The following is a 15,051-nucleotide window of genomic DNA, read 5'->3' as shown; positions in this document are numbered from 1 at the left end:
GTAATAGGTCGTGAGTTCTTTTTCCCTCCTGTAAAAACTAATCTCAATGTGATCCAGATGGGGTAAAAAAGAAATTGCAGGATCAATGTTTTATGTTTTAAATGAAAAGCAAAATATTAACCTTAAATTACATCATAGATGACTACAAAGAAGATTTGAAAGTTGTAATAGAATGATTCTAAAACAGTAGTATGTACCTCTGCTGTGTTCAAATCTGTGGCTGCCTTCAGTGATCCCAACTTAGAATCATCCGTTAAATCCACTGGCAATACAATTACTGGTATTGAATCAGCACTAAGGTAAATATTTAGGTTAACATTGATTGACAGACTTAAGGAGCTACCATTTGATCAAAGCCTGTAACATTCATGCTTACAAGTTGACATCTGAGATTGAAAGGATAATCGATTGAATCAGTCTTGTAAATGCACAAATTTAAAAATGGCAAATCAAAACCTGAATGGAAAATAGCTATCACTCTTCGTTCAGATGGAAAATAAAAACATATACCAACAGTGAGTGAGAAGTGGTTGGACTGTGTGGTCAGGAGCTGCCGATAAGAGATTAGGCTTCAGTTACAAATGAAAGACAGCAGTGACAGGGCAGTGGTGTTACATATGTGGAAAGGGTTTACACTTATTCCATGGAACTCCAGAAATTGTAACTAGAACCAGTGGGTGGAAGGTACAAGGAGACCAACTTGTGGTGACAGTGGAATGGACGGACTGCTTTGGGAGATAATCAGGGTCTCCGGACGCATGCAGCACCCACCTAGAAGCTATATAACCGCTGTTCAGAATGTTCCGGGAAAGAGCAGAGACCACAGGTGGCAGACAGCACCAGGCTCCTCAGATCTCACATTTATACTTACACTCATGATGCTCAGGAGTCTTTAAATCCTTTACTATTCTTGCTACATTTTGAATCTGAGTGATTAGTATAATTTATAATGACCCTTCTTCCCCTGCCCCTGCATTGTTTCCTTCTGTATCGTTCTGGAGTGTAAATGTGATACTTTATATGAGGCTACCATTAGATAGCACGTGCTTTTGTTCAGTTCTGTGAATGTTACTGTTGTTTCTTACTGTTGTTGCATTCTTTGGAAATAATCTTTTTAAACATTTGTTACCGAGAGGGAAGATTCTCCTTTGTGGCTTGGTATTTGGGGCTGGAAAAAAAAAATTAAAGTTTTTGATTCATAGCCACCTAAATTCACGGATAAATGGTTTCAGTGTTAGATCCATTTTTTTCTGTGTAAATGTTCACCTAACAATAGGCTAACAAAATAACTACTTGGAAATGCAAACGAAAGTGTAAGCTACTCATGTTCCTCTTGGTTTGCAAATGCTTAATGGTTTTGCTTTAAGGCGTGTGCTATAAAGTTAGCAATTGCTGTCTCAATGCCATGAGTTCAACATCTCTGGACCCAGAGTAGGTATTAGTAGTTAATAAAAAGCTCAGCAGTATTTTTGTCAGACCAAGTCATCATGCTGTACCCTATAATTTTATTCTTGCAAGCATAAAGAGTGTTTACAATATGGTGTCTTCCTAGGATCAGAATAATGGGAAAAAAAAAATGGAAAAATGTCCAAACATCTTTGCATGGCAATGATGGCATTACTGGTGTGTTTAATAAAACCTTTATTGGTACATTTTCCGGTGTGGTGGCATTGGCAGAAACGGTCCCCCTTTGGATTTGGAACTCAGCAGCTGATGAAATACAGTAAACATTAATTTGGAATGGGCTGCCAGTTTTGGAAAGCCAGGTGACATTTTATTATATTTGTACCGAGCAGGGGCTATGTCCCACACTGCTGTAGCTTCCGCTGTCAGAGGCTTAGCTGGCATTATGGAAAAAAAAAAATGGCAGGACTGAGAATCTTATCCCCTGAAATGAAAGTCGAATGCCAAATTGAAATTCCTGTAGGATTTCCGATAGCAATGGGGGAATTGAGAAGCCCACAATTAAGCATATGGGCATTAAGATAATTGTCAGATCTGTTGGCGGACATGATAGAAGACAGATGGGTACGAATCAGTGCGCTCCACTGCAGCACCCTGGGAGACAATTTGACGTTTTACCTGCCTGAGCTACTCTGCCATATTTGTCACTGAATGTACAGCACAGCATCTTACTGTTAAGTGTTTTTGCAGGGTACTATAGGTGAGCATGTGGTCCTTCAGCGCCCTCTAGTGAAATGCATTTGGGAGTTTTGTTTTTCAAAGGCCAGTTGTTCCTTCATCAGGTCCTCGCACTTCTGGTTCCCACTAAACTTTATGGTTCCTCTCACCCTTGCAGGTTGGGGCCCATCGTGAAGATGGCGTGGCCCTGAGAGGCAGCCATTCTCTTGTGCCAAACCAGGTTCCGGTTCCACAGCTTCCTGTCCAGTCTGCAACCTCCCCTGATTTGAACCCACCCCAGGACCCTTACAGAGGTAAGTCCACCTCAGAGGGCACTTCTGACCTCACTTAAACAACAATAGATCTAGTGTTGATCCCAAGCTTACTTGGCATTCATCCCTCAGCAAGCACTGGCAGAAAACCAAGAATCAAATTTGGTACAAAAATTGTAAGTAAATGGGAAAGTATTTAGAACATAGCCAGCTAATTGTGTTTCTTCAGTAACTGTTTTCCTCAAACATCCTCTGAAATTGTGGTACTATTTCAGCAGGAATGAGACAACAGACTGATGAGAGGAAATTTTATTTTAGCTATTTCCACATTTTACTCATTCAGGTCCTCTAATGTGGTTAGTTGTAGCCTGAAAATGATATTTCCAAATGAATAGGAAGGAAGGAAATTGTTTTTGTTGTTAAAGATTGAAGGAAATGTAGGTACATTTAAAAAAAAAATGGAACTTGGTTGGATGACTTTCACTATTGAGTCATCTAGCCCCGTAACGATTGCCTCATGCTACTGCCTGCAGCGGGCTTTTCATGACCCCTGGAAGTTGTACTTCAGGGACAAGACCTGGGTCCCATGCTCCCTGTGTTGACAGGCTGGCCAGGTGACTAGGAGACACTTAAATAACATCTTCTCATTCCCCTTACGTTTAGTATAAAAAAATGATAACACCACAGGGATATGTATAAGCATTTCTTCATCTGTCAAACATAGTACTAATCTTAGTGTTAATTATATAGAGAGTAGGTAGGCCTCCCCATTTTATCTGACTAGTAATAATTTGGCGGACCTTCCTTTTAGAGAGCCTTTGGATTTTCTTTCTCTGTCCTAGATCAGTGCTGCTTGAACTTTAGTGTGTATAAGCGTGACCTGAGAGTCTTGCTACAATGTGGATTCTGATTCAGTAGGTCTGGTTTTCTGCATGTCTGATGGGCTCCTGGGTAATAAGGAAGTTCCTGGCCCATGGACCAAATTTTGAGTGACAAGATTCTAGACCACATAGATTACAATTACAAGTAGAGGGCAATACTCAATAGACATGCTTCTTCTACCTACAAATAAATGATCACATTAGGTTTGAGTTTTAAAATGTATTGTTGAGCAATGAGAAAGCTAGAAATTTCTTCGGCGAGCAGCTATCTGCTTTCCATATGTACCATTTTCAAACGCTGATTACTCTTTGAGGATAAGAGAAGCCTAATTTCAGAATATCGTTAGGGTATCTATTGAAGTCTTGACTGCACGTATTTAGCATACTCCCTGGGAATTATATTTTAAGGACATTTTTCTATTAAATCATTGCATATGGAAGAAACTCGATATAATAGCTGATATTTACTTGGGTTCTTAATCAGAACATTGAGGTGTGTGATTTTCATGATTATGATTTTCATTGCAATTAAGTTGATGTTTTGTAGACAGTGAAATTACCATCTACTCCAAAAGATTGCAAAATAGAATTTAACCTCAGAGCCAATGCAGGGAAAACTTGTTTCCGCAGGTGCATTTTTGAAACTTCACCAGATAGCATGAAGAAAGTGACAGAAGGATCACAGTTCAGCAGTATGAATTTTATAGTATGAATTTTATAGCACCTCCACGGTCTGGGGTGCACGTGTGTGTGCATCTAGTCTTTGGTGGAAGTGTCACCTGGTCCCTTTTTTTCTGTAGGCATGCCACCGGGATTGCAGGGTCAGAGCGTCTCCTCTGGCAGCTCTGAGATCAAATCCGACGACGAGGGTGATGAGAACCTGCAAGACACGAAATCTTCCGAGGACAAGAAATTAGATGACGACAAGAAGGATATCAAATCAATTACTAGGTCAAGATCTAGGTAACAGTATATAATACTGTCGCTTCATTTAATTCCTTTATTGGACTTTGATGAAGTGAACAGAACAGGAAGAAACTATTCAGTTTTTTCCTGGCAGGTAAATCTACAGCTGAAAAGAAAATTAAAGGCCAACTCTAGGTGTACTAACGTATCGTTTAAGATACCTGTACTCTAGTGAAGCCTAAAATGTCTTTGCATTTATGAATTTGGACCTGGTGCTAATTACACATGGTAAAAACAATTTGTAACTTACTCAAATGCAAACAGTTGATTTTTTAAGACTATACTTATTCTACCAATTTGGTCAGAAATGTTCTCTCTGCAATATTTCTGAAAAGAGATCTTAGTAATATGGAAAACTCAATTGATGTATATACAACTGTAACATTTTTCTTACCTTGAACATGAGGAAATACTGATTTCCCAGCTTTGTCCTAAACATGTTGATTATATATAAGACCTCTACCTAAAGTGCTAATTTTTTTTTTTCCTGGATACTCCCTCCTACAGAAAATACAACTATAGGAAAATAGCTTCTGGTTGGTTTTCTTAAACATATTATTTGATATCTTTAAATTAGAATTTGTCTCCTTGAACTTGAACTCTAATCAGATAATCAGATTTTTTTTTTTTTTTAATACCAGGACACCCTTGTTCTTTGCATTAATTCCCTTTGGATTGTTTTTATTTACAAATTAATGAAATTGTAGGAAGACTACACCCCCCTTTCACAGGCTGTTGTTCTCAAGGTTATATCTAGTGTCCTTTAAGAATTAAGAACATGCCACCTTTTTGTATTGCCTTTAGATTTGCTGAGATAAATTTTAACACATGTCCTGCCACAAGTTCAAAAATGCTGAAAGTTTCTACCTTGTTTCCCCAAAAATAAGACCTAGCCAGACCATCAGCTCTAATGCGTCTTTTGGAGCAAAAATTAATATAAGACCTGGTCTTATTTTACTATAATAAGACCGGGTCTTATATAATATATAATATAATATAATATAATACCGGGTCTTATATTAATTTTTGCTCCAAAAGACACATTAGAGCTGATGGTCCGGCTAGGTCTTATTTTCGGGGAAACAAGGTAGCTGATACCTTTCCACCATCATTAGTCACATTGGTAAGAAATCCCAAGGAGGGGCTTTCATGTCCTTACCAGCTTCTCTGTTAGTCTAGTCAGTTCTTGGGAACTTCAGAAGTGGCTACAACTTATGCATATTAATGGATCCATTGAAGTTTCAGTACATTTTAATTTGTTCTTATTTTGAACGGTCAGTCTTGTGACATTTACTTACGCTGTCGAAACTGTGTTGTAAGGCAGTGCTTTTCAAATCTAGGTAGTTTTCTTTGCATAACCAGTTCTAATTAGTTATTAGCCTAAATACGTTTGGAAAACAAGTTCCCATTTTCAGACCCACTTGTGAAAGGTATGGCACATGTTTGATATGTAAATACATTGCCGAAATTTTTACCTTCTGGACTGGCCCAGCAGAAACTCGACTCTATTCTCTTTTCACTTCTTACATCCTATCTGTATAGTGGAATGTGGATGTGAATTATTAGTTAGTTGCCTTGATTTCCTTGCCCTCGGCAGAGGTCAAGGTGAAGGATAGAGGGATCAGCGAAGGACGTGAGGAGGATCAGATGGCAGAGAAAGAGACCCTTTTCCCAATGATTTGGTTCAGTTGTGTGTTCACCAGCACACGTCTACTGCAGACAGTCATATCTGGAAGGGAGTTTAACCTCTGTGGAGGTGAGTCAAGTCTTCCAGCATCTTTCTGTGGTGCCTCCCTCCTGCCCTCCCTTACAAATGTTCTTGGCTTATGTAGGCCATCTTTACGTGCAACGTGCTTGCAAAACAAGAACATCACTTCCATTTTTGATCGACTGGGGCTCCTCAACCATAGCTGATCCTTACTACAGTTTGGAAGTTACCCAGAGATCCCCCAAAGTGGAAGGTGTGGAGCTACATATTTGAAGCCAGCATTCATTAAACGTGCACTGAATTGACTGGATGACTTCCCACATGTCTTGTAGCTCTGAAATGTTGCGATTAACATATTTATTCTGTGGACATTTCAGATTCGTGGCATTTTAAAGTTGAGGTCAACCTTCATGGTCCTTTAGTTCAATGCTTGAAGCTCTAGGTTAACATCCTTACAGATGGTCGCCTCCATATTGTTTCTTGTATTGGAGAGACTGTTACTGTTGGTGAAGTTCACTTTACTTGTGATATCTCTCATACCCCCAAAATCTCTTGCTCATATTAATTCAAAGTATTTTACACAGAGTTCTTCTTTCTGTTCTGCCTTCTCAAGACGAGACATCTCCCACGCCTTTTTTACATAATTGCCCATGAAAAATTTGAAGCCCTGATGCCATGAAACCTTCCTTATGTGATATGCTTTCCAGATGGCTCATCACCCTATTTGCCCTCCATCCAAATGTTTCTGATTTCTCAGCCTGACACCCACAAACAGGAGTCTTGCCTTTCCAGACTCCATTGGGTCCAACCGTACATTTAATGTGAATCCTACAATTTTTATATCCTCACAATTAGAGATTAGCTTTTGGGCTTCATTTTTTACTCACAGTGAAGTTGTGGTCATTTAGAACTGGTAGACGTTTTGTTTGGTTTTGTTTATTTTGCATAGCGCATATCAACTCAGGTTTCCCCACCTTGTTTAGGGATCATAAACATCCATAATGCCAAAGGTCATGGAGATCATGTTTTTCTAACCTTTGTATTTAAAACAAGGAGAAAATGAGCCTCTGATACCTTAAGGGCCTGAGCAGCCTTCCCAGCCCATTAATGGTGAAACCTGGACAAAGCCTCCCGTCTTCACTCCCGCTGCTCTGGTGTCTTCAATGTATGATCTTCTTCATCCTGTTTAGTTGCGTCATGTGAATGTCAATCTATCCAAATGTTTTCTTTCAATCATTTATCTTCCTCAAGTTTCAGATGTCACAGGATGAAAGTTAAAAAAGAAAAGCAGCTTCCGTCTGAAATTCTTTCTGAGTTGTCGTCATGCCGTGTAGCTTAAGCCTGAATTGACCGTGGCCTGCTTGACAGAACGTAGCCTGACTGACAGAATCTTTGCTTCCCTTTTTGCCCCCCTACATTAGTATGGGTTCGCTCCGGACCCTAACTTGAACCTCTTGGGTTTCATGTCTAGGAGAAACAGAATGGCTTGGGTGTGGGCTGCCATGGCCACCTAAAGCAATTGCAAGCTCGAATGGATGGAAAAATCCTGCCAAGGTCAAGAGCTTGAGATGGAAACAACCCCTGACGACTCTGGAAGCAAACACAAATAACGTTAACTACCTTCTTTTCCCCCACACCGTTAGAAAATGTTGCCTCCCTTTCGTCCCGCAGCAATAACGATGACGAGGACCTGACACCGGAGCAGAAGGCGGAGCGGGAGAAGGAGCGGAGGATGGCCAACAACGCCCGCGAGCGCCTGCGTGTCCGCGACATCAACGAGGCTTTCAAGGAGCTCGGCCGCATGGTGCAGCTCCACCTCAAGAGCGACAAGCCGCAGACCAAGCTGTTGATCCTGCACCAGGCCGTGGCGGTCATCCTCAGCCTGGAGCAGCAGGTCCGAGGTCAGTGCCCCCGGCTCATGCAGCGGAGGGAGCGGTGATGGGCCCGCCCGCCCGGAGCAGGTGCGGGGTGTGGACAAGATTAAGCATCGTCTGGATGATCGTGGCAATGGCAGACCATACCTCAATCTATAAGGCAGCTCCCCTTTCCCCTGTAATTAACTTAGAGGAGTCTCTTATAACGAAGGCGACATTGTTACGTTTCCCTGTGATTGAAGCTTAGTATATGTGCTTTACCTGCTTTCTTATACTGTAAAGTGGCTCCGCGAATTCAGCTTCACTAGTGATGGCAAAGCCACCTCTACAGTGCGCGTTTCCTCAGGGCTCCTTTGTTCTGTAACATAAAAATGGAGAGACGGGGTCATAGCACATGCAGGAGAGTGCACCCAGCCCTCGCCCACAGCCTTGGCAGTAACTCAATGCTCTGTGCTTCATCCTCCACAGAAAGGAATCTGAATCCGAAAGCGGCGTGTCTGAAAAGAAGGGAGGAAGAAAAGGTGTCGTCAGAGCCTCCCCCACTGTCCTTGGCTGGCCCTCACCCCGGAATGGGAGACGCATCAAATCACATGGGACAGATGTAAAAGGGCAAGTGTGTTTTCAGCCGTATCTGAAATCTTCCCCTTGTTACTCCCACCACGGCGTCAGCCATGACACAGTCACATTTTCCCCAAATTAACAGATTTTTTTTCTGCTTGAAAAAAAGAATTTAAAAATAAAACATCTACTTCTCCTGATATAAATCCATTAATTTTCCTCTCTTTTTTTTTCCTCTCAGGTCCAAGTTGCCACATTGCTTCATTAATACAAGAGACCACTTCCTTAACAGCTGTATTATCTTAAACCCACATAAACACTTCTCCTTAACCCCTTTTTTTGTAATATAAGACAAGTCTGAGTAGTTATGAATCACAGACGCAAGAGGTTTCAGCATTCCCAATTATCAAAAAACCGAAAAACAAACAAAAAAAAAAAAAAGAAAGAAAAAAGTGCAACTTGAGGGATGACTCTCCTTAACATATCATTCAGAATGTGCAAAGCGGTGTGTGCAGGCTGAGACGCAGCCCAGAGACTGAATGGCAATCTTTCCACACTGTGGAACAATGCATTTGTGCCTAAACTTCTTTTGGAAAAAAAAAAAATATAATTAATTTGTAAGTCTGAAAAAAAATATTTAATTTAAAAAATTGTAAACTTGCAATAATGAAAAAGTGTACTTCTGAAGAAAACTACATGAACGTTTTTGTTGGTATTCAAGTCAGCTAGTGTTTATAATTACTGGATATTGAATAAGGGAAGCGCGGCTGCCCTAGTAACAAAACCAGCAAACGTCCTGATGACAACGAAATGATGACATTAGCCATTCCTTAGGGTAGGAGGAACAGATGGATCTTATAGACCTATGACAAATATATATATAAATATATATATAAATATATATTAAAAATTTAGTGACTATGGTAAGCTTTTGTTCATTTGTTTCAGACTTTTTTCTCCTGTAAAAAAATAGTACTGATTAACTTTTTTAAAAGAAAGATTTTACTGTAAATACGGATTCTTTTTTTTTTTTTTTTTGGTCTTATTTCTGTCCCTTCTTCCCACTTTGTTATCGTAACCTGTAGTGCCAACTCTGCTTCCGGAGGGGTAGTGCAGGATGAAATGCTGACCCTAATGTTGCTTTTCATTCATAAATAAGTAGAAAGTTGTTTCTCCAGTCTTTTGGGAACACAGGACTTAAAAGTCACATCATGTGTAGATATTACAAGCAGCATTACCAAGACATGGCAAAAAGAGTTTGTCTGAACTGTAATGTTGCATTTGTGACCCTATTCTGGGATTTTCAGAGGTACAAGGTTAGAATGCTACAATGTTACCACTGTGCCTTCCAATGTTTATATCATCGGAAACATAACATAATCAAAGTGGCTGTGATTTAACAAAATGATTAAAGTGTTACCTACATGTGTAGCCGAAGTAGTGTGCAGTGAGGCGTTTCTGAATACATGGTCAGATTTTTGGAAAAAAACAAAAACAAAAAAAAGTAAAGTTCAAAAACCATCAAATGAGAAAATTGCAAGTAGCGTGACAGAGCTGATTGATTTGTTGCTTTCTTGATTTTTTTTTTCAAAATGGGTTTACTAAGATGTAGATGACTTAACTGCCTCCTCCTTTGTCTGAAAAATGCCAATATTCAATCATCATGCAGCATTATAACAAGCCTTATAAGTCCTAAAGCATTAAGTTGCACTTTCTGGAGGAGGGGTAGTGCAGTGTTTCTCTGGCCAGTATGAATGAAGTTTATACTTAACATATTTGATAGAAACATAGATCAAGCTATGGCACAGCAACTCATCAGATAGCTAGCTTTGACGTCTGGGCACAATTGAACCAACTTCCATCGTGAATCTTTATAATGATTGACTTTGGTGTATAGTGCAGTAAACAAATAGTGCTCCTAGTTAAGTATTTGTCAGCATCCTTTTGTCTCTAACTCGTTTCTATTTTTACAGCCACACAATCTTGGCATGTATTAAGAAAAAAAAATCCCTGTTCAAGTAGTTTTTCCACCTATCAGCACTGAGTAAATGCCATAAATCCATCGAAATGGTCTAAATGTTCCATCTGTTCTCCTGTTTTGCCAGTTATATAGTAATGAAATACATTTGTAAATTTTATGCAACAAATGGCAAACGTATCATTATTTTGAAATTGTGTATGTAAAAGTTATATTTTTACATGTAGACTCTTGTTATTATGTGTTTTAATACATTGTATTGGTTTTTTTTTTAAACTGTGTGCTTTAAAACACGTCTCATTTAAATGAAATAGTGAGCTACAAGAATCTGAATTTTATGTTCATTTCTGAAAAATGTAAGAACAAATAAGATAGTTACCACGTGGTCATCTTTTACAAATCCATAAACATTTTGATTAGCTGTGTGTGTGTGTTGAAAACTGTAAATATGTTCAGTAGCGATAAAACTAAAAACTTTGATTTGTTGATAAGTTCCTAAAATGTGGAGGTGGATTAAAACCTTAGGAGAAGAGCAGAAATCAAACTTCACGAAAAGATGTTTTGAGGCTTTCCTGTGAAATGTACGAACAAAGGGGTTCAAAGAAGGGCATGGAAGACAACGTATACTGTCCCCTCCTCCTGAATAACGGCAAACCATGTGTACTTGTTCCCTCAGTATGTAAAGATTTCCTTTCAGTGGTACATTCTGCACTCTATTGTATAGTCTACCAAGGCGGGTATCCCTAGGAACAATATTATATAGGAAGCAGGTATACTTTGATACATTCAGGATAAGTGTACAGAAGAAAATACGGTGTTTACTCTTTAGGGAACTGGAAACACTCCCTGCATTGATGTACATTTTAAGAATGGCACTTTTGATACACGTTATCATAAAGGTGCTTAATAGAGCTGATTTAAAGTTTTTCAGATCTGTAAACAAAGCAAAAAAATTAAATTGTAGTTATTTGATTATTTTTTAAATTGGTGCTTTATATTTTGTTCTCACTCAAACAGAGTAAAAGCTGCAATTTACTGTTCACCAGCTTTGATGTATTCATTACTCAGTAATGTAATACCTCTATTGTTGAATTCCCTTTGGAAATAAGTGAAAAACTTTTTCTAACAGCCACCAGAAGCTGCTCACTACCTTTTGCTTGGTGGAGAAACATGGTCTGCACCTATCCGTAGTAACTGGGATGTATCCCTATTTAAAAAAAAAAAAAAAATGAAAGGGAATGTGGCCTTTTTAGTGTGTTTTTTCTCGTTGTTTTGTAATTATCAAACCCAGGTAAGATATTGGTATCCTGCGCTGGATTTTCGAGTGAAATTTAGCAGAAGACAGTTAGGATTAAAGTACTATACAAAAATGTCATAAGGGTCCATACTACACTATATACATGATGATACATAGGCTGGGGATCTGTTTAAATGACTTGGACTTTTAAAAGCAACTTGGAACAGTTGATCCACCTCCACATTCAAGTAATTTATGAATATGCAGAATAGGGATCTGTTCACCTAGAAATTTTTACCATTTGTCTTCTGTGTAGCTGCAAGGAACACTAATGTTTATACAACTGTCAGTCCACCCAGTAACGCAACTGGTTCTGATTCAGTCTTCCGATTCCTTTTTGTTTTTTGCTTTTTTCCTATTTCTTGATTTTTTTTTTTGATCTATTTTGATGAGGGGTTGGGGGATGGGGAGGGAGTTGAACCAAGACTTGGGCTTAAGGGGATTTTCGTCTTGGATCCAACAGGCAGAATATGATATGTGTCCAAAAGTGAACTTGAGTCAGGAATGAAACAATTTCAGCATAAACAAGCACAAAAATTTAGTCTGCTGGCTGACTGGAAACAAAAAAAAACACAAAAAAACAAAAAAAATGTCAAGATGGAATATGATGAATTCCAACACAATGGGGCACCAAGGCCTATAGGCCTCTCTTTATTTTGCTTTGGTTTTGTTTGTTTTTCTTTAGAGACATGCTCTTTCTCATGGGACTTGAAGTGGACTCATCTTTGTGCAGTGCTGGTTTTGCCATACTCATTTCAAGTATTATAGACATATGTAATGGTGAAAATATATGAACTGTGGCCTTTTTCATTCTTGTTACTTGTGATGCAATTAAGTGAAGATAAGAAAAAAAAAGCAGAGATTTACCATGTATCAGTGCCTGGCTTTTTGTTATAAAGCTTTGTTTGTCTAGTGCTCTTTTTGCTATAAAATAGACTGTAGTACACCCTAGTAGGAAAAAAAAACTAAATTTAAAAATAAAAAATATATTTGGCTTATTTTTCGCAGGAGCAATCCTTTTATACCATGAATATTACAAAAAAAAATTGTCAGATTCTGAATATTTCTTCTTTGTAGATTTTTGGAATCATTATGAGTAAAAGTTTGTTACTTTATTTTACTATTTAAAAGATGTTATTTTACCATGTGTTACTGAGATGAAATTGTATGGTAGCTTTTTTGTTTGTTTTTTGTTTTTTTTTGTTTTTGTTTTTTAGTTGTAGGTCGCAGCGGGGAAATTTTTTGCGACTGTACACATAGCTGCAGCATTAAAAACTAAAAAAAAAAATTGTTAAAAAAAGAAAAAAAGGGAAAACATTTCAAAAAAAAAAAAGAAGATAAACAGTTACACCTTGTTTTCAATGTGTGGCTGAGTGCCTCGATTTTTTCATGTTTTTGGTGTATTTCTGATTTGTAGAAGTGTCCAAACAGGTTGTTTGCTGGAGTTCCTTCAAGACAAAAACAAACCCAGCTTGGTCTAGGCCATTACCTGTTTCCCATCTGTAGTTATTCGATGAAGTCATGTACATGACCGTTCTGTAGCAATAAATGTGCCATTTTTATAAACTGTTTCTGACACTTGTTTCATTTCATTTTGCATTGTCCATATAGCTCTGATTCTCTTCTGTAAGTAAAACCACATCTATATTTCATTTTCCAAGTGTTGGAGGTATTGACAGCTTAACAAACAAAACATACAAACAAACAAAAAAAAAATCACAAAAGCAAATTGAAAAGCAAAGCACATGAGTGACCAAGGAAGAGATGCCCTTAATGAAAATGGAACGGGATGCATGCAAAACAAAAAGAAAACTGTCTAGAGGATTAACTAATTGAAGGAATATGATTAATGTGCGTGTAACACTGAAGCTATGCCTTTGAAGAGCTCTGAACTGCGCCAATGTTTTTTGGTTGTGCTGCAGCTTGCTAAGTCAAGTCAGCCTTAACCTTTTGGATCAGTTGGTCGACTGGCAGAACCTTCTCAGCTAGACCTTTTCAGTCAAAAATCTAAGATGAATTATTTTGTATCACTTTGTTAAGAGCCGAATATTGTTAACCACAATTACTATTACACTGTATTTATACTTTCTCAAACTATCCCCACCCCGCTACTTCTGGTTGACTCTGTTGACTGAATCCAGATGTAAACAACCAGACGTTTTTTTCTAACTTGTACAAACTGACGCGTGTCACCTATTGTGGGAGGAAAAAATATGTACAGATTAAAATTATTCAGTGTTATGTACTGTAAGTTAATATTTTTGTAGAATGGACATCAATCTGCTTTGCAAAACTTGGAGGCTGTTTCAACATTGCATTGTAGAAATGTACAGTAATGTATGCAATGGAAAAGAGAGCCGCGGTAGACGAGCACTTCATAAAAGAATGTTCTCATCAAGTACATGGTATTTGGGGGATGTCTCCAGTATTGCTCTTGTATTCTTTCTAATGGGATTTAGTGACTAGTTAAGGAAAATGTTATAACACCATTTGGTTCACGTGTGACGTGCCCTCCATAGCCAAATGTTGGGATTTTTTTCTCTTTGGTTGGAATGTTTGCAGATATTTAAATTTAATGAAATTTCCAAAGATTTTGGTTGATAACCCCTTTTTCCTTTTAAATGATTTGAGATGTTCTTATGTTCTTACTGTGTGTTTTAAATATATACAAAAGAGCCACAAACATTTAGTCTTTTAGTATTATATTTGATCACGGAACTACCTGCTAAAGGGAAAATGAGCTTGGGCAGCACATCAGTGTCTCGCGTAGTCTATTAACATTAAGTTGTATCTAAATGGACCACATTCAACATTAAACTTGGACTTTGGTTCACTTTTCAAAGGGAAGTTAAATTGCTGGAGAAACCAAAATACTCCAAAGTTACGAAGATCCCAATATTATTAGAAACAAAGGGAAGACTCTCCAAAGAAGTTGAAACGGAATCATTTGTAGTCTTATAATTGGATCCATATAAGATTCATGTAAGACCAAGTGGAATTTTTATTCTAGGCTTCAAGTATAGACCACCTTTCTCTTGACTGACAGCCTAAGACTTCAAGCCACTTTAGAGGAGAGCTTGAAAAATGAAAGGTACACTATAGGGTGCTTTTCCCCTTTAAATCACCCCAGGATTGTACATGTAAATGGCACTGGGAACCCTTAATCCTCTGCCAGCCAGAAATCGCGTGTTCAGTAAGGTGTACTCCTACAGCAAACTAGATACACTGGTCATGGCATGTGTTAGAAAGAAACATGGCCAGTTTTGAAAGGACTAGAAGGGCAAGAAGAGCCATCTGTTATTCTGGAGAGATCCTTGAAATCGAGATGGTTTGATGAATAAATGAAAATCCTCAAGTCTCCAGGAAAGGAAGACTCAATGCCACAACCGGGAGAAA

General features: G+C 38.4%; 1 protein-coding gene across 42 annotated transcripts in view; it reads left to right on the top strand.

Moving 5' to 3' along the window:
- TCF4 (transcription factor 4) overlaps positions 1-13,221 on the top strand; it is a 345,675-nt gene extending 332,454 nt beyond the window's left edge. For 25 of the 42 annotated variants that reach the window (XM_033087763.1, XM_033087741.1, XM_033087722.1 and 22 more), the window contains 5 exons: positions 2,300-2,435; positions 4,075-4,237; positions 7,620-7,849; positions 8,291-8,431; positions 8,622-13,221. In XM_033087763.1, the coding sequence (XP_032943654.1) occupies positions 2,300-2,435; positions 4,075-4,237; positions 7,620-7,849; positions 8,291-8,427 (666 nt within the window). In that variant the 3' untranslated portion in view covers positions 8,428-8,431; positions 8,622-13,221. The remainder of the gene's footprint in view (positions 1-2,299; positions 2,436-4,074; positions 4,238-7,619; positions 7,850-8,290; positions 8,432-8,621) is intronic. The other 17 variants (XM_033087749.1, XM_033087730.1, XM_033087746.1 and 14 more) reach the window with 1 other exon arrangement.
- The last annotated feature ends 1,830 nt before the right edge of the window (positions 13,222-15,051 follow it).

The sequence above is a fragment of the Rhinolophus ferrumequinum genome, chromosome 19 (genome assembly GCF_004115265.2).
Source record: "Rhinolophus ferrumequinum isolate MPI-CBG mRhiFer1 chromosome 19, mRhiFer1_v1.p, whole genome shotgun sequence".
NCBI lineage: Eukaryota > Metazoa > Chordata > Mammalia > Chiroptera > Rhinolophidae > Rhinolophus > Rhinolophus ferrumequinum.
The sequence above is the reverse complement of the archived record's forward strand: the minus strand, read 5'-3'. Positions and strand labels throughout refer to the sequence as shown.